This window comes from Pagrus pagrus (assembly GCF_965226575.1).
Source record: "Pagrus pagrus genome assembly, chromosome: 7".
NCBI classification, from domain to species: Eukaryota; Metazoa; Chordata; class Actinopteri; order Spariformes; family Sparidae; genus Pagrus; species Pagrus pagrus.
This window is the reverse complement of record NC_140191.1, coordinates 1015461-1034194: the sequence shown is the minus strand read 5'-3', so window position 1 is coordinate 1034194 and position 18734 is coordinate 1015461. Positions and strand designations below refer to the sequence as shown.

Sequence of the window (18734 nt, the reverse complement as noted above, 5' to 3'; positions counted from 1 at the left end):
CAGTCACAGACACAGAGGAATATGTTGGGAAAGAAGGGGAGACTCTTCAACTCACCTGAGACCGGTTCCGTTTGGCACATTTTGTTTATTAAGTCCTTCTTGATGAATGGCAAGGCCTCATAGTTTAACACCTTGTAGACCCTCTCTGGGGTGCCAGTGATCTGCAAGAGTTCCAGGTCGTGGACGTCTCCAACACCGACTGCAAACACATTAATCCCTAGTTCCCGGAGGCGGTCAGCCTTCTCCTCCACGTCATCCTGAGACTCACCGTCTGTGATCATCAGCAGATTCTTGGTCATTTCAACACGGCTGCCGTGTTCTGGTGTGAAGAACTCCTTAATGGCTTTCAAGGCCCTTCCAATGTAGGTGAATCCACCTTTCTTCTTCATTGTGAGGAGGTGTCTGATGATCTCTTGCTTCCTGGAGTACTTGTTGAGGTAAAACTCAGGCTTTAGAGAATCACTGAATTGTGCAGCTCCAACATGCACAAACTCAGCATTGACTTTAAAGCTGTTCAGGACATCTGCAGAGAAGTTTTTCATCAGCGCGTAATTTCCCTCATTGATGCTTTGAGACTGATCGAGTAGAAGTACCAGATCATTCCTGCAAACTGCCAAAGCAAAACAAGAGAAAGGCATTTGTCAACTTTACTAATGAACAAGTGTGTTGTGAAATTATCACTGTACTGTTCAGGGTTGATACATCTGCAGCCTGGTCACGTGCTCCAGTAAACCTAATTGTTAACTGGCGGTGAAGGATGTTCTCATTTTTGCTGCTCTAGTGATTCGACTGGTCCAGGACACCATCAGCCATTTTCTGACCTGCACGTTGCTTTCGTGCCCTAAACTGTCTCTCCAGAGCATCGTGACCACGACGGTCTGCAGGTAATTTTTGTAAAAAAAATGTGTTTTTTCTGAACTATTGAATGTATTGAGTGGACAACTGTAAATACTACTTCAGCAGACATTCACATGGTGTGTGTTTGTGCAGTGTCGTCAGGAGGCACCTCTCTTTCCACTGCTATGCCGATGACACTCAGCTCTATGTGGCCATGTCTCCTGATGACACCCGGCCGATTGAATCACTTTTTACCTGTATTTCAGATATTAAGGCCTGGATGCCACAGAACTTTATACAGCTCAACCAGGAAAAAACAGAAGTACAGTAATATTGATACTTCAAAACATAAACTAAAAACCATCTATTCAGTCTGGCTTTTATGTAGTGTCTTATAATTGTGTGGTTTAAATTTTTATACGTACTTTATTTTTTTTATCATAACTTATTCTTATCTAATTATATTTCATGTAGATTTGTATTAACATTTGACTGTTCTTGATATTATTATTATATTATTTTCGGTTGTATTAACATTTTTTTCACCGTTAAAGTGCAATATTTGATTTTATCGTTATTGTTATTTATATTTTATTATTTTTCTTTTATTATTTGTTTTCTTGCAATCGGTGTTCATTCGTCTGTGAACCCCTTTTTGTTTTCTTAATATGCCATTTTGTTTTTGTCAGTTAGATTAGATTTTTTGAAAGGTGCTATATAAATAAAGTTTGTTTGATGGATTGATTGACTGAAGTACCATCATACAAAAAGTTCCTTTCATTTTGTGTTCCGATCCAAAAATGACTGTTTAATAATTCACTATCCTCAGAAAGAAACATGAATTTCATTGAACTGACAACACTCAGTTCTCATTGTCATTTCATTTATCCCCTTCACGTCTACGGACTACCTGGATTAATGGTTTTGCACGGATCTGCGGCTGAGATACGTGAACATACTTACGGTTTTGACTTTTTACCTTTTCACGTTTACATGAAGTTTCATCAAATATAAGGTTGTTCACTTCAGACAACACTTCACAGGAAAAGCTTTGTTTGATAGTACTGTGAGTGTCACTCACACTCTTACCTTTCTTGGTAGACTCGCAGAGGACATCAGTAATACCCTTGAGCAGAGTTTTCAGGCCATCAAAACTGTCCACAAAAAAGTATTTTGATGCGTCACCAGACATAATTTCCAGCTCGGCTCTGTTGGCTCCTGCAACTCCGATACTGATGACAGTGACCCCGCTGTTTCGCAGAGCATCAGATGACCGCTTCAGTCTGCCAGGGTCGGTGGCCGCCCCGTCTGTGATCACCATGAGAATCTGAGGCACTTCGAGGGCTTTCCGGCCGCCATGTTCAGCATTAAAGTACTCTAATGAGTATGCCAAGGCAGCGCCTGTATAGGTGTTCCTCCCCGCTTTAACCAGTTCTGATATTGCTTTACGAACCTCTTGTTTGGATCCATAGTCTCTTAAAGCAAAAATAGATTGGGCTTCATCAGCGTAGCGAATGAGCCCAAAGCGAGTCAGGCGACTGCCAACTGCAGTTAGGTCCACTACTGACCCCATAAACTCCCGCATACTTTCGAACTGTGTTGGATTTATGCTTACAGAGCTGTCCACCAGGAAAATAATGTCAGCTTGTTGTGTCTTCTTACAATCTGGTTGAAGAAAAAAGACAAAGAGTTAGCTCGGAAAGTGAAGATTAGTTCTTATCGTCTTCTAATGACAAATCAGTAATTTAAAAATCATTAATATTTTAGGAGACACGTGATTGCTGTCAAATCAAAAGTAAGAGGACAAGATGAGACTTCAAGACTTTAAGTCTTAACCTCTGTATGTCCAGCACAGAGACACGTCTAAGATATAGTTAGCCCAGGTTAGCAAAAAGAGTCTGGTACTGTTCCTACCTCTCGGATCGCAGAGCTTTAAGATCACCTTGCTTTGCAAGTCGGTCAGTTCATCAAAGTTTCTCTGGTTAAAGACATTTTCTGATGAACCGCAGATCTCCAGCAGCTGGGTGGTGTTGGCATTCTCTACTCCAATGGCGTAGACCATCACACCTTTACCCCTGAGAACCTCAGCAGGGTGTCTGACCTCGTCTTGGGCTTCACCGTCTGTTATCACTATCAGCCTCTTCTCCACACCAGCACGCCCTCCTCTGTAAGAATCAAAATACTGCGACACCTCTGTGATGGCTGCACCCGTGAGCGTTCCTCCACCAACCTGCCTCATGTCGTCAATGGCTCTCAACATGTCATTTTTGCTGTTGTAGCGGTCCAGTTGGAACTCAAGTTTTAGGTCAGTGCTAAACTGCATTACACCAAAGTGCATCTCATTCTGCTCGATCATGGAGCCGATGACAGTTTTCATGAAGTCTTTCATTTTCTGGAAGTCTTGTGGAAGGATGCTCCCAGAGCTGTCAGCTAAGAAGAATACGTCGCTCTGTATGCCCTTACAAACTGTGGACACAGAACATAGGAACGTTATCAGGGTTGTTAAAAGGCTCCCCCTTTCCCTGTTTGCATGCAATATTGGTTTCACAAACATACGGTAGACTATGTTTATATTTCATGGCTGCATTGTTTGTATTTTGCAGCAAAATTTCAAAGGAGATTTTTCTTTTTTTTTTACTTTTTACTTTTTACTTCTGGAACAAATGTGGTTTAGCTTCTTCTCTCCATATGTCAGATTTTCCTTACCAGCTGGAGTACACACTGCTGTCAACAGGCGATCACTGATGGTCTTCAGGGCATCATAATGATAAACATAGAAAGTCCTCGTGCGGTCGCCGGCAATGACTTCCAGCTCGGCCTGATTTGCATCTCTCACCCCAACGGCAAAGACTTTGACACCCAGCTCCCTCAGGCGTGCTGCATGAGGTGGGACCTCGCTGGGTCTGGTGGACTTCCCATCAGTGAGGACAATCAGGTACTTTGGGACTCCGGGACGAGTTTCCATTGCTCTTATAAAGTGGGGTTCCATGAACTTTAGTGCATCTCCTGTCTCGGTCACACCTGCTTTTGGTATAATACGTCGCACGGCTTTCTCCAGTTTATTGGCGTCCGAGTATGTTGTCAGGTCAAATTCCAAATCTGCCTGAGAAGCAAATTTCACAAGCCCCAAGCGGACATGTTGTGGCCCAATATGGAATTTATAAAAGAACTGGATGATGAACTTCTTCATGTCATCGAAGTCTTCTCCCTGGATGCTTTCTGAGCTGTCCAACAGGAAGTAGATGTCAGCTTCATCCTTCTGTACACACGCTGGAGAAGAAAAATAACAACGGCAGTTAGTTGTTTTCACATATCAAAGAAAGGGAAAAGTCAAAAATTAACAGCTACTCAAGAGGCAACAAGTACAATTTTACATCCCATCGCTCGAACGAACACGTGGTTTGGGGGAACGGGCTGGTTGTTTATGACCAACTGTAACTTTTTTTTGGCTTTCAATGTGCAGTCTGGGAACAGAAATGTGTCAGTTCAGGTTGGTTTAGTTGTTTTCACACATCGCATCCTCATCTCTTTACTCTTTACAATTTAATTTGTGTGTTACTAATTAAATACAAATTATTTAAAGGTGCAATATATAGGAATTTGCCACTTGATGAACTCTTTCTGCCAACAAATATATCACCAGAGCAGGCTACCTGCTGACTGCCAATAACTGTTTTCTGTTCTATGACTGTAGCTATGGTTAGCTTAGTAGCTCAGTTAGCAGTGCAGCTACCTGGGCAGAGTTGCTGTTTACACCACTAGCACAGGAGCTGTGGACCACTGGGAGAAAGAGGTTTTAAGTTAGCATGCTAACTTCACATAGACATTTTAACATTGAAGTAATGTCAAAAATCACATTCCACATTCTGCTGATAATTTTGGTTAATTTCTGAATGTTTTGAGCTAATATTCTTACGTATTGCACCTTTAACCTTTGACTTCCTATGTTCACAGAAGTTGTCAATCAAAAAACACTGATCCGAACCTTCTTTGACGTCTTTTTTGGTTGTCTTGTCTGTGATCTGTTCACGTTTGATGTTCGTGCACAGGGTTTTCTGCAGACTCTGCTGCAGGCCTTTCAGCTTGGTGAAACTGTCCACATCGAAAACATGCGTATGGGGGGGGTCAGACGCCATCTGCAACAGTTGTGTCTTGTTGGCACCTTCGACTCCTACAGCGTACATGGTGACACCGGCCCTACGGAGATTAGCTGCTGCTATGCTCACATCATCCTGGGACTGACCATCGGTGATCACCACTGCCACCTGCTGGACATCCTGCCTGCGGCCCTTCTCCTTAATAAAGACTTGCCCCAGGGTGAAGTCTAGAGCAGCTCCAGTCTTTGTACCACCTCCATGGTACGGCAGGATGTTGATGAACTGCAGGATATCTGCCTTGTTATTGAACGTGTTGAGGTAGATCTGTGCTGAGGGTCTGTCGTGGTACACAACGATGCCTATTCGGACATCGTGCAGACCGACATGCAGGCCGCTCACAATCGAGTGAAGGAAAGCGCGCACCAGCTGGAAGTTGGGTGATCCAATGCTGCCCGACTCGTCAACGATGAACACAATGTCGGCCCTGTTGGCTCCTTTGCAATCTGTGAATGAAGTATAATTAGTTAGCTTAAGTCATTGCTACTTAATCAAATATTTTTGAACATGAAATATATTACAGGAACACTAACTAGTTCTCTAAAATTCTGCTTTGTGTTCTCTTTCATGCTAACACACCAGCACACCTTTTGGTTTCGAGTGTCTGATTTGCAGCTGCAAAGGCGGCTTAAATTCCTTGAAATGTACTGATTTCTTAGAGTCTTTATACTTTATTGTATTTTACATCAAACACTTGTTTCGACAGCGCTCAATATGGAGGGTGAGTCAGAACGTATTTAAATGAGAATGCCATTCTTATTTGTTCCTCACTGTCTGTAAAGCAGGTGTATTTATGGACCCCACTGCTTTTCTAGCTATGTCCCGCCCTCCTCTGCCTCTGATTGGTTGCCTTCATTGGTTGAGTTGGTCAGATTTTTCATGATGAGTGAGGATAGAGAGCTGAAGCCCCGCCCCTTCCGGTTTCCCTCATGAATCTTATTGTGTCATGAATCACATATATGATGTTTGTCTGTTTGTCATCACTCTGTGAAAATACGTCATTATAAAGACGTCACAGCCGACAGCGTCGTTAGTGACGTCGCAGCCGACAGCGTCGTTAGTGACATCGTCTCCTAACCGAAACATTGTAGAGCTGCTCCTGTATATCAGCAGCTCACAGAACTGAACCAGAACCAGAACTGCAGTTGTCAATATGAGCCGATTTATTGTGATTTTCATCATTTTTATGAGCTTTTGTTGGTGTTGGTGACGTGTGTTGATGAGACGATGTAGTTCACTGAGCGCTTTAACACAAAACTACATGAGGTTTGACTTTAATTACAACAAACTGACACTTGATGATCTCACCTTCAGTAGCGGTCTCCACTTTCTCAGCCAGGATGAAATCTTTTAAAAGAAGTACTCCTGCAGAATCAAATGCGAGCCTAGGACTGGCAAGTAAGTCCATTTCAACCATCGATGCGCCTGCACTCATCGCAGCTACATATATCCCCTCTGATCTGATCAAACGAGCCGGCTGGTTCACACTATCGTCTGAGTCTTTTCCACTCACAACGACCAGCAACTGATGAAAGCCTTGGCTTGCACGGCCGCCCCCCTGACTGGTGAAAAAGTTAGTCCTGGCGAAGTCTAGAGCAGCGCCCAGGTTACGTGGTCTGTTGGTCTGTGGGCGCAGGCGGAAACGCCTGACAGCACCCAACGTCTCCTGTTTAGTTTGATGAGTATTGAGAGAGAAATCAACTCTGGTATCTTGACCGTACTGGGCCAAACCGACACGGTTGGTGGACGATCCAACGGAGAGTTGGGTGATTAATTTGATAAGATCAGCCCGAAACACAGAGAAGGGTCCTTGAGCCATGCCGCTGTCCACCAGGAAGAAAATGTCCGTAAACTTCTCCACCAGAGCTGAAAGAAGACAAAGACAAAATACATATTACATTTTATAACCAAACAGACTAGTCTGATTGTCAGGCTGAAGGTGTGCTCAAAATCAGCCAGCCAGCCCTCACAGTCTTGGTTATTTCATCATTGATGAGAAGATCCAAAGAGCCAAGTTTAACTGACCTTTTAGCTTGAAGGACGTCTAAGAAAATGTTTGATTTCAGTTTTGACCTGCAACAGTTTTCATGCACAAGCTGGAGCAACATCATGAGGTGGACTGATTATAGGGCCAATGTCCAGCATTTATCCGATTATCTGTATCTGTGATTTTTCTGTCAGATTAATGGTAAAATAAACTAGTTTAAAAATGTGCTACTTCCACTCTGATGCAGCTTCCTCTCACACAGTGTCCCACCGACAATACTATCTGACTGGTAACACGCCACAATCAATAGCCTATAAACCATGAATAATCTGAATCTACAAATTAGCTAGTAACTACGTTTATCAAATAAAATGTAGTGGAGAGGAAGTAAAAAGTAGCAAAAAAAGGAAAGTACCTCCACATTGTACTTCAGAACAGTACTTGAGTAAATTGTACTTTGGTTTATTCCATCACTGAATGTGAGATTTTCATTTTTACTGCAAATTAACTCAAATATCTCAAATACCTCCATCTACTTTTAGTCTCCTTGATTTCTAATAATCGGTATCAGCCCTGAAAAGACGTCACATCAGTCGACCCCCACCATGAATACCTTCAGAAGGTGTGCACCATTATGTCCAGCTCAGCTCTCTATGACGGCAGGAGTTTCATTCTGCATTTGAGTGGGACATGTGGAGGAACACAGGAACACTTTTGCCTTTGGACGTGTTTGAACAAGACTTTGTAGGAACTTGACACCTTCTTCATCACCTTCTAAATATACACTAGTCTTATATTTGACAAAAGAGGCATAAACCTTTCCAAGACATGTCCGCCATCAGTTGACCTTTTTGAATACAGATCTGCGGTTGTAAACAAATTGTAAAGTAGACCGTGAGATTGAGAACCAGTGTGGGATGAACAGGTCCGGTGAAGAAGCAAAGAAACCTAGAATTATCTTCGCAGCCACAGGTGCTCTTGGATTTTGTGTATTTCAAAAGACAGGCTTTGGGCTAGTTGTTTATCTTGGATGGTTATATTTTATTGCAAATTAGGAAATAAGCAACTGTCTCATGTTTCATCCAATCCTGTGCCTTACCATGCCCCTGGTCCACCACGGAGGTGCACACAGTTTTCAGCAGACTGTCTGTCAGCTTCTGCAGAGACTGGTAGCTTTCAATGGTGGTTAGGAAGTGGTCTGACGGCTGGTTGGCGATGGACTGGAGCTCCTCCATTTTGGCTCGTCCCACCCCGATGCCAAACACTATGACTCCGTGTTTCCTCAAGCGCAGCGCGGGTTCCTTAACATCATCGTCAGATTCTCCATCTGTGATGACCACGGCGATCTGAGGCACACGCTTGCTGACTCTGCTCCCCGCCTCTTCGGTGAAGTACCGCCTCAGGAGGAAGTCCATGGCCTTGCCCGTAGCTGTGCTCCCCATTCGGTAGGGAACTTCTTTCACTGCGGTCAGAAGGGAACTCTCGTTCGTGTGATCCTTCAGCAGGAACTCCTGGTGAGGCGTATCGCTGTACTGAGCCAAGCCGATCCGAACTCTGTTGGCGCCGATGTCGAGGGCCTCGATGATTCTGCTGAGAAAATTCCGGACCTCTTGAAAGTTAGAATGGCCGATGCTGGAGGAGCCATCAACAAGGAAGACGATGTCGGCCACGGTGGCATTTTCACACACTGGACAGGGAGAGATGAGGTCAGCAGAGGGTAGGTACTCACAGAAAGACTCAGAATAACGTTACTCGTCACAATGTCACAACTTTTGATGACTAATGAAACATTATTGAACCGACTGCCATAGTTCCAATTTGAAGTGTTGTGATAAACACAATGGACGAAGGTTTTACTAACATAACATAACATAAATTAAAGCCAGCAGTTCAGTTTAGCGTCAACATTTTCTGCAACATTCAAACATGAAATTATTCTGATTTCTGAAACCAGCAGTGCAACTCAGCGTCAGCTTTCCAACAGTCACAACCACAAGTTCTAGTTATTTTCACTAATCTTAATCTTTCCATCTATTTTCTCTCATGTGATGTGTTCGTCTTATCATCCTGTTTTTATTCTTTATATTCCTCATTTTATTTTTATATGGGCACTTTTTGCATGTTGCCTTCTTGTTTGAACTTGATTCTGTTTGTTTTTAAAGCTTCTATAAAAAACATAGCACAAAAAGTAAGGACATTTGTGTTTGGTAGATTATTTCTTTGTTGTAACGATGCTGCATGGCAATAACTCTTCTACTGTTGGAAAGCCTGTTTATTTCCCTTTTAAAAGGTGCCACATTTGTAACAACCAGGAGCCTCAGTAGCGGTGGAAGAACCACACACAGCCACAACAGCCTGGCTCCTCCTCCTCATGCTGGTCACCAGCCTGCTCACACACAGAGCTGGTTTCTCAGAGACTACTTCCAGAAGTTGGGAGTGGAGAGGATGGAACGGCCGCCAGCAGTCGTGACCTCGACCCCATTCAACACTTGTGGGATCAGCTTGCTGTTCGTGCCAGAGTGACCAACACAACCACGTTGGCTGACTTGCGACAAATGCTGGTTGAAGAATGGGATGCCATCCCACAGCAGTGTGTGAGCAGCATGAGGAGGAGGTGCCAGGCTGTTGTGGCTGTGTATGGTTCTTCCACCGCTACTGAGGCTCTGAGGTTTGTTAAATTAATACATTGTTAAATTGCCAATATGTCTTGTTTCTTCAGACTTCAATCATCCAATCCGCTAAACAAGAGTCAATAGCAGAAAATGCTGCTCTTTTCATGGGCACAACCCACATACTCAGCTCTGCTGCTCGTCCCACACACGCATGTTTGTTACAAATGTGGCACCATTTAAAAGAGAAATAAACGGGCTTTCCAACAGTATAAGATTTATTGCATCGTTACAACAAAGAAATAATCTACCAAACACAATTTTCCTTACTTTTTGTGCTATGTTTAAATTATTGAGTTGAGAGGATAAAAACAATTTCATTCACCATTTTTCTTTAAAATGGATCCCATCAATGTTCTTTGTGGTTCCAGGGATCTTTATGAATTAAACCACATGAATACCGAACATATACTGTACGTCAAACACACAACTGCACACGCTCTGTTTAACACTCACCTGCTCCCTGAGCAGCGACGCCAGAGGAACACGCCACTACGATGAGGCTGAAAAGAAGACTCACTCTCCCCTTCATCCTGGGACGGCTGCTAAGTTTCTCTCTTCCTACAAAACAAGACACAACAGGAGTTACTTTCTGTCTACATAAACTAAAATATTAGTTGGGCTTCACAAACTGCTGAACAAGAGACTGCACTGAGTTACAGACGCGATGCAACAGAGGCTCGTCCGTCATCATTTCTGCTCTCTCTACACAGCTTTACAGGTTTTGTGTTGCTATGGAAACAGCTTTACATCCAACTGCATGTCCTGTCAGCAGCAAACACTGTACACGATTATAAAAAAATAATAACTGGAGCACTCCACTCTCTGTTCGGTGAAATGTTGGATGGGAACCAGATACAGATACCAACAGTCTGGCTCCAGTCTCACACCATCCATTATCTGAAACCACTTAGTCACTGGGGCTGGAGCCGATCCCAGCTGACATGGAGCAACGGCGGGGTACAACCTGGATAAGTCGCCAGTTCATCACAGGGCCGACATATAGGCACAAACAATCACGCTCACAATCACACCTACAGATTAACTGATTAACGTAACGTTTGCATGTCTTTGGGTTGTGGGAGGAAGCTGGAGAACCCAGAGAGACTCCACACAGAAAGCCCCTGCCCGGCCTGGCTGTGGGGCAACAGCGCTAACCACTGTGCCGCCGTGCTTCCCTCAGTCACCCCAACTTCTAATAAAATATACAGGAGCAATATCCTACAGCTCCCCTAGGGGTCACCTTTGAGCTAAACTTCATCATGCTAGTTAACAACCATTCACACCTGGGCTCACCTAACCTTAGCAACACACATGAAGGCCGGTTAAGTCGACGACCCACACGTGTCCTTAACGACTCTGTAAGGACACTCCCACACTCTGTGAGGACACTCCCACACATAGTTTAAAAGCCTGCAGCTCCTCCAGTTAGTTAGAAGTGAAGAAGCCTCTTGGATGAGAGGAGAAACGTCTTCAACACACTGAAACAGGTCCAGTTGACTAAGATACAGCACTCAGAATTACCATGAACCTTCATCAACATGTTCATCGTGTTAATGTTTCTCTGTATGTTTATTTTAACGTCAGATTTTTCACTGGATTGGGTTGAAATTTGTCCTGAACATCACAGAGACCCTGAGGATCATTAACAACATGTGTTCATTTAAATAGTTGTAGCAGAATCTTTACAGTCGTCAGATTAATGACAATAAATCATTACAACATTAATGTCTCCACTAGTTTTCACTGTGTTTAACCAAATGTTGATTCTGTGTAGTATTAATGTACTTCTGTCACATCTACAAGTTATTTGGTCGATCTAGTCTGCAACAAAGCAAACCATTAGAAAAAAACACAAAGAAAAACAAGCTCAATAGGTATCACAGAAATAAAAGACACCACTGAATGTGACATTACAGCCAAAAGTATGAAAAATGTGTTGTTGTTTTATGTATTAAACGTCCAGTTTGTAAGAAAAGTTGGTTTTGGGTCTCATTGTCTCATTCGCAACTGGTTTTGGGATTGTAGGACGGGTCGGCCGCACAAAACATCGAGTACTTGATGAGTTTGGAATGAGACTTAAAAATCAACTTTCTTACAAAGTGGACCTTGAAAGAGTAATAATACAACTTAAGCAGGAAATAAAAATAATCCCTTTTGTGAAAATCTTCAGTCTCCATCAGTCAGTCAGTCAATCAGTCAGTCAATCAGTCAGTCAATCAGTCAGTCAGTCAGTCAGTCAGTCAGTCAATCAATCAGTCAGTCAGTCAGTCAGTGTGTTTTTTAAGCTCTGAAGTTCAACAGAATCAACATTTGGCTCAACAAAGTGAATTAATGATATTAATGTATATATCTATATATATACATATATAAAAGATATTAATGTTTGAAAATAAAAAATATTTATTGTTATTAATTTGATAACTATTTAAATTAATACATGTTGTTAATGATCCTCAGGGTTTCAGAGACGTTCGATTAAACATCCAGAGAAACACGAACATGATGAACTTTAGCTCTGAGGCACAAACTCTAAAAATTCAGAGCTAAAAAAGTATTTAGCGTACAGCTGTAAGATTTTACAAGGTCCCGTGGGTTTAATATAAGTCTGTACATGATATCCTTAAATCTCTGACATGAACTGGGAAAAGTTCTGATTTCTGGGTGAGTTGGCGTTCAATGACCCCTGCTTTTGTAAAAAGTATAATTTCATTAAGCTGATTAAAGACGAAACTATTAAGCACAAATAGTGCAAAAGAATAAAGGTGTGATAAAAATCTGACACACAGGAAACGATTATTTGCGAGGACAAGAGACATTTTGTGCACATTGTTCAGTGTTTGTATTAACAGGTTTTAACACCTTCATGTCCGGTTGTTCGGGTCAGATTTGACACAATTAAAGCTAAACTTTCTTCATTAACATCAGTGAGTAACAAACGTGTCTCAGCAGATCTGAATCACTTTCAGCATGCTGCTCCCACCACAGTCAGGAGTTACTTTACCCACTTAAAGGATCAGTCTGCTGTTTTTCTACATTTCTCTGACTGTAAACAAATCCCAACACACAACATGTGAGTCAGTCTGTCCACACTCTGTCTGCAGCTCTCAGCTCAAAGCTCATCGCTTGAAGACATAATTAAAAAACTACTCAAAATCCCCAAATGATTCTTCCCTCCATTAATGACAGCTGAAAGAGTTGTTTTATCAGTACATCTGTTCTGCAGGTCCCTAAATCAAATTACACCATTTTAATTTTGCAGACGGGCAAAATCCACATTTTTGTTGACAAAGAAAGAGTCATTAAAAGTCACTTACAGATCTGCTGCTGCATCTGCTCCCTCTGCAGCCAGACACAGGAGTCCCAGAGTGATATAGGGAGCTGCAGGTTAGCTTCTGGAGGAGGATGAAGAGGAAGAGGAGGAGGAAGAAGAGGAGGATGAAGGGTAGGGTCCAGGTCTCCTCCTCCACCTCCCACCACATTCTGAAGAAAGACAAATGGACAACTTAAATCCTTGACTGTTTTTTTTTCTGTGTTTACAGCAGAGAGAGTTTGGTGAGAATGGGCTGAGAGCTCACTGGCTCTGCAGTTACAGCAGGAAGTTGTGGTTTAATGACATTTTTAACTTTCCTGACTTATTGTGTGAAGAGATATATCTCTCTACAGCCCATGGCACACCAGTCAATCACTCAGCAGCAGTGTCATCAGTGAAGTGAGATGTCTGCACAGAGCTAAGAGGATACTGAAAGACACCCAGCCACAGTCTGTTCACGCTGCTGTCACACCACCAGACTACAGCAGCGTCAGTCCTCAGGCTGTGAGACTCCTGAACTCCAAACAGGCGTAACGGGACGCAGAGACAAAACCTTTCATTTTGTAAACGCTGTTTTAAAAAAGACAAATCTACCTCAAACATTCTGCACACATCAAAATGTGTGATAGCTGATTGATCCACAGCACAAACTGCAGTAGTGTCACAATAATGGCTCTGAAATTGTAAGAGACACACATTTTATTTGTTCCAGGGTATGTGAAGGGATCCTGAAGTTACATTAAAACCTTTTAAGACCTTATTTAAGACCCTTTCCATACATTTTAAGAACTCGTCACCACTTTAAGTTCTTACTGGTCACACCAGCGACACACTTTCACTTACATTTACTATATGCTGATTGTAAGACAGCACAACTAAACAGTCTTAGTTTGTGGTAACTCCTTATCAATACAACATATTTCACATAGGCGGGTTGGGAACAAAGCACGAGAGAATGAACTGAGTGACCAACCCAATGAAAGGTTTATTAGAAAGAAACCGTTAGAAACCAGTATTTGACCAGTAAACAAAACGATTGACAAACCTAAAAATGAAACTCTGGTGAGTGTCAGGAGGGTCGTGCCAGGCAGGAACTCCCTCACACATACCAGGTACTAACATCTTTTACTCAAGTCAAAGTAGCAAAACAACAATGTTAAAGTCCTGCATTCAAAATCCTACTGAAGTACAAGTACAGGAATATCAGCGAAAAGGTCAAACTCACTCTGTAGACACTGGTCCTGTGACTGATATCTTATTGCATCATTAATCATTAGATTATTAATATTGCATCAATTCTGTTGCCACTGTAAATACTTTATAAACGATCAGGTAGTTTCATCCACTGGTTCCTAACTTCCTCTTATTTTCATTATCTTCGTTCAGGGAATGTGTATGAGCTTCAGTTTGTTAGCTATTTATTCAGGTTTCGCCAGAAAAATGTTAAAATTTGACATTTTCTGTTGTTGCAATTCTGATTTCTTTAAAGTGGTCTTTGTCTTTGTGCTGTGTATTTATTATCTGAGCTTGTGTGTGATGTTCTGTACCTGTCTGATGATCTTCTTTCCATAAAAACAAAGATTTAACAACTTAAATTAGCTTAAAAGTCCGGCGGACTTCCTGGACTCTCCCACTGATGACGTCGTTCTTCTTCTCAGACTCAGTTTATGTGTCCATGGTACAACACGTGATGCTGGTTAAATTAACCCTTGTGCAACTGACAGAAATTACTCAGACCTGATTTAGTTTAAAAAAAAAATGTCCCATGTCAAAAAACTGTCATAAAAATACAAAATATTTATTTTATTTTCAACTTTCAGTGGGTGACATTTCTCAGCTGACATCAGTCCTGATGATAAGGACCAAATATCCATTTAAATATCCTTTAAATACCTTTTGTTTATGTGATGACACTGTTGATTTAAAATGAAATTGGTCTTTTATCAGTTGCGTGAGGGTTAAGTTTCCTTATGAGGCACGTCCCCCACAGGACACGAGGGAAATAATGTGTGTTTGGCCTGTGGGCTAAGATACAGGTTAATCACCCTATTTAGAAACATAATTAGAATATATAGATATAAAATATATATATAAAAATATATAGAATAAAAGCCTGATAACATTGGATGCATGCTGTAATGACAGTGGGATGACATAATAGTTTAATTGGTTTTAATGGTTCATAATATGTACAACAGATTTAGCTGTATGTCTGTAATATCACAGAAGAGTATTAGCGCCAGGGGTGAGAAAAAAAAAATCAGTATTAGTGTCAGTATTAATATGAGCTGAGGTTGAAATTTAAAAGAAGAATAAAAATAACAAACATCTTCACCAAAATGTATGCAGTATGCATTAATACAAACAGGATGATCCAAAAATGTATGGAGGGTTAAGGAGGGCAGTGTGTTGTGGGACTCGTTCCACTCCTGTTTCAGGTTGTTTGCAGTGATTGTAACAGTTGTGTGAGCAGAATGAATCCAGTAGATACAATAACAGAGGCAGCTGTGGTCATTTCACACAACAGTCCACATGTTTGCAGCTGCACACTGACTGCAGGCAGCCGGCCAATCAGGAGCCATTATTGTCTTTTCCTCCACTGATGTCAGCAAACATGAGACCGGCTGTTATGAAAAGCTTCTTCTTAACTTTATTCAGAAAAATAAGTCACATGAGGTGAGAAAGGAGATCACATCGATGCCTCTGATGTAGAGGGAGATCTAAACATTTCTACAGTCCCTCCAGGATTTTGTGATGGTGTGACTCTCGTCCTTGTTTTCAGATTTTGAAGATGCAGACGTGCTCGGCAAAAATCTCACATTTACCTACAAAACTCACCGCTGAAGACCGAGCAAGTCCCTGATGTTCTGCATGAAAGCGGAGGTAATCTGTTTTGCACCGTCGTGATGTAAAACAAGAGAAAGTCGTCGCTTGACAAACGCTTTGCTACTACAAAACACAAGAGAACTGCTGAAACTCGTTTATTTGCCATTACTCTCACCGGAGCGAGGGATAGTTCAGGTCTGTTGATGTGGGGTTGCACAGTACAAGGTACTTATCCCCAGTAAGTGTATTTCCTGCAGTAGATGATGGTCAGCTCGGTACCAGCAGCAAGACTTATTTTAGGTGGCTGACCATCATCTACTGCAGGGCTAAGTACCTCATACTACCCTGTATCAAAAGACCTGAACTATCTCCTAATAAAAGCTATACAAAAAAAATGTTTTTAATTTTCACTTCCCACAACTTCATTGCAAAAATCACCTAAAAGCATCACAACTCCCATCGCAATTTTACAGACATTACAGGCCTCAGCAATCACAAAAAACGTCCACGATATTATCAACTTTAACTGGATCAAAATATTTCTGAAGGGTCCAAAACCCCTTCATTCTATTCAAAAAGAAGGTGCTCTTTAGTTTTATTTTTCATTAATGTGATGCTTGCTGTCGGTAAACTGTGTCAAACTCCTGATGGACCTGAAGCGTCGACCAGAGGGCGCGTGTGTGTGGAGAGAGGAGGGAGGAGAGGAAAGGAAAGGGGCGGGACATCCCCCTCCATCCTGCGCATGAGCACAGGGCGGGGTCAGACTGACCCACAGAGACAGCGGGAGGGTTAAACGTCCTCACAGCGAACACGGAGACTCGTCTCCTCACTAGTCCGTCTTTACAGGCCCACTTTAGTTACACACTGTTCTCACTCTGACTTTGCAACTTGTGCATTGATCAGTTTATAGAAACCTGGATAGTAATTGTGCAGTAAGACGCTCAGTGGTGGAGACGTTTGAGTCATGTGACCGTGATGTCGTCTGTTTGTAGCCTAGCATTAGCTTTTTACTGCTACACATTTAATTTACCTTCAAACATCACAGAGTGGAGTTCATCTGTGGAGATTATCTGCTGAACAGAACCTGGACGGATCAGAACCTTCAGATTATTTTCTGTAATAATCCAGAATCCAGTTCAATAATCACAGAGGAACCAGAGAGATGCTAACTGCAGCGAGCAGCTGTTGGAGGAAATTACTCAACTGTTTTAAAGATTAAACTATATGTTTGTGAGGAGTTTTTAAAGACTTATATACCAATGAGCCACACAGAGGAAGTCAGACAATATTAAAGGAACAGTTCACTCAAAAAGTCAGGCTCAGTCATCATCTCCTCCTGGTGATATAAAGTCAGGCTCAGCCATCGTCTCCTCCTGATGATATAAAGTCAGGCTCAGTCATCATCTCCTCCTGATGATATAAAGTCAGGCTCAGCCATCATCTCCTCCTGATGATATAAAGTCAGGCTCAGTCATCATCTCCTCCTGATGATATAAAGTCAGGCTCAGTCATCGTCTCCTCCTGATGATGTAAAGTCAGGCTCAGTCATCATCTCCTCCTGATGATATAAAGTCAGGCTCAGTCATCACCTCCTCCTGATGATATAAAGTCAGGCTCAGTCATCATCTCCTCCTGTTGATATAAAGTCAGGCTCAGTCATCATCTCCTCCTGATGATATAAAGTCAGGCTCAGTCATCACCTCCTCCTGATGATATAAAGTCAGGCTCAGTCATCGTCTCCTCCTGATGATGTAAAGTCAGGCTCAGTCATCGTCTCCTCCTGATATAAAGTCAGGCTCAGTCATCATCTCCTCCTGATATAAAGTCAGGCTCAGTCATCATCTCCTCCTGATGATATAAAGTCAGGCTCAGTCATCGTCACCTCCTGATGATATAAAGTCAGGCTCAGCCATCGTCTCCTCCTGATGATATAAACTCAGGTGAAGTCTCGTAGTCCACAGAACATTTCTGGAGCTTCACAGTAAAACAGAGTTGCAGCGTTCAGCTGAACACCTGAAGCAGCTGGAGATGATTTAAAACGATTGTTTTTCTGTTTTAAATCATCTCCAGCTGCTTCAGTTGTTTAGCAGAATGCTGCAACTCTGTTTTACTGTGAAGCTCCAGAAATGTTCATCAGCATGGGAGTATTTCATTGTTTTGGTTGATCTGTTTCTTTCATGAGAACTCAACTCCAGATGTTGGACCTCAGCAACAAAGGAAGCTGTACTCAATCCCAGCCCAGTATCTCTTAGAATAGAATAGAATAACATAAAAGCAGCCCAAGACTATTACTGATGAAACATGTGGAACAAAACACAAGTAAAATCACAGGTAAAATACCTAAAATGTAACATAAATGTTTAACAGATGACAAATTAGGTGTTTTTTTAAAAAAAATTATGAAATGAAGAAGGAGAAATAGAAAAACACTTTTTAATACAACTGCAATTAATATGAGCACTTTCAAATCAAATGAAAACGTTTCAAGGAAATTAAAATAATCATTTTTGGGAAAATATACAACTAAAATATTTGTAAAAGTTACATTAAAACTACACAGAATCAACATTTGGTTCAATGCAGTGACAACCAATGTTTGAACATGAATTTAATGATTTATTGATATTAATTTATGACCTCAAAGGTTCTGCAACGACTGCTTAAATGAACACGTGTTGTAAATGATCCTCAGCGTCTCTGTGAGGCTGAATCACTCACTGGATGAACTTTAGCTCAAAAGTAAGAAAGTATTTGGAAAACATCTGCAGGATTTCACAGTCCAATAAATTCAACAGAAGTTTTAACAGGAATTTAACAGGAATCCACAGCATGACCTGGGAGGGCCCGGACGAGCTGATATGAAACGACACATGCACAGAATCATAAATAATTAAAATAATGATCAGAACCATGAAAATAAGACTGACGTTGTTTTAAAAGAAAAAGGT

At 41.7% G+C, this 18734-nt stretch overlaps 1 protein-coding gene across 2 annotated transcripts in view; it reads right to left on the bottom strand.

Moving 5' to 3' along the window:
* LOC311260237 (collagen alpha-6(VI) chain-like) overlaps nt 1–12999 on the bottom strand; it is a 38376-nt gene extending 25377 nt beyond the window's left edge. The window contains exons 1-9 of one of the 2 annotated variants that reach the window (XM_084357832.1): nt 12965–12999; nt 10104–10208; nt 8078–8665; nt 6300–6857; nt 4823–5437; nt 3544–4107; nt 2752–3303; nt 1927–2502; nt 56–610 (exon numbers count right to left, since the gene is read on the bottom strand). In XM_084357832.1, the coding sequence (XP_084213958.1) occupies nt 56–610; nt 1927–2502; nt 2752–3303; nt 3544–4107; nt 4823–5437; nt 6300–6857; nt 8078–8665; nt 10104–10179 (4084 nt within the window). In that variant the 5' untranslated portion in view covers nt 10180–10208; nt 12965–12999. Of the gene's footprint in view, nt 1–55; nt 611–1926; nt 2503–2751; nt 3304–3543; nt 4108–4822; nt 5438–6299; nt 6858–8077; nt 8666–10103; nt 10209–10311; nt 10339–12964 lie in introns of those variants that run through there. The other variant, XM_084357833.1, reaches the window with a different exon arrangement.
* Between the last annotated feature and the right edge of the window lie 5735 nt (nt 13000–18734).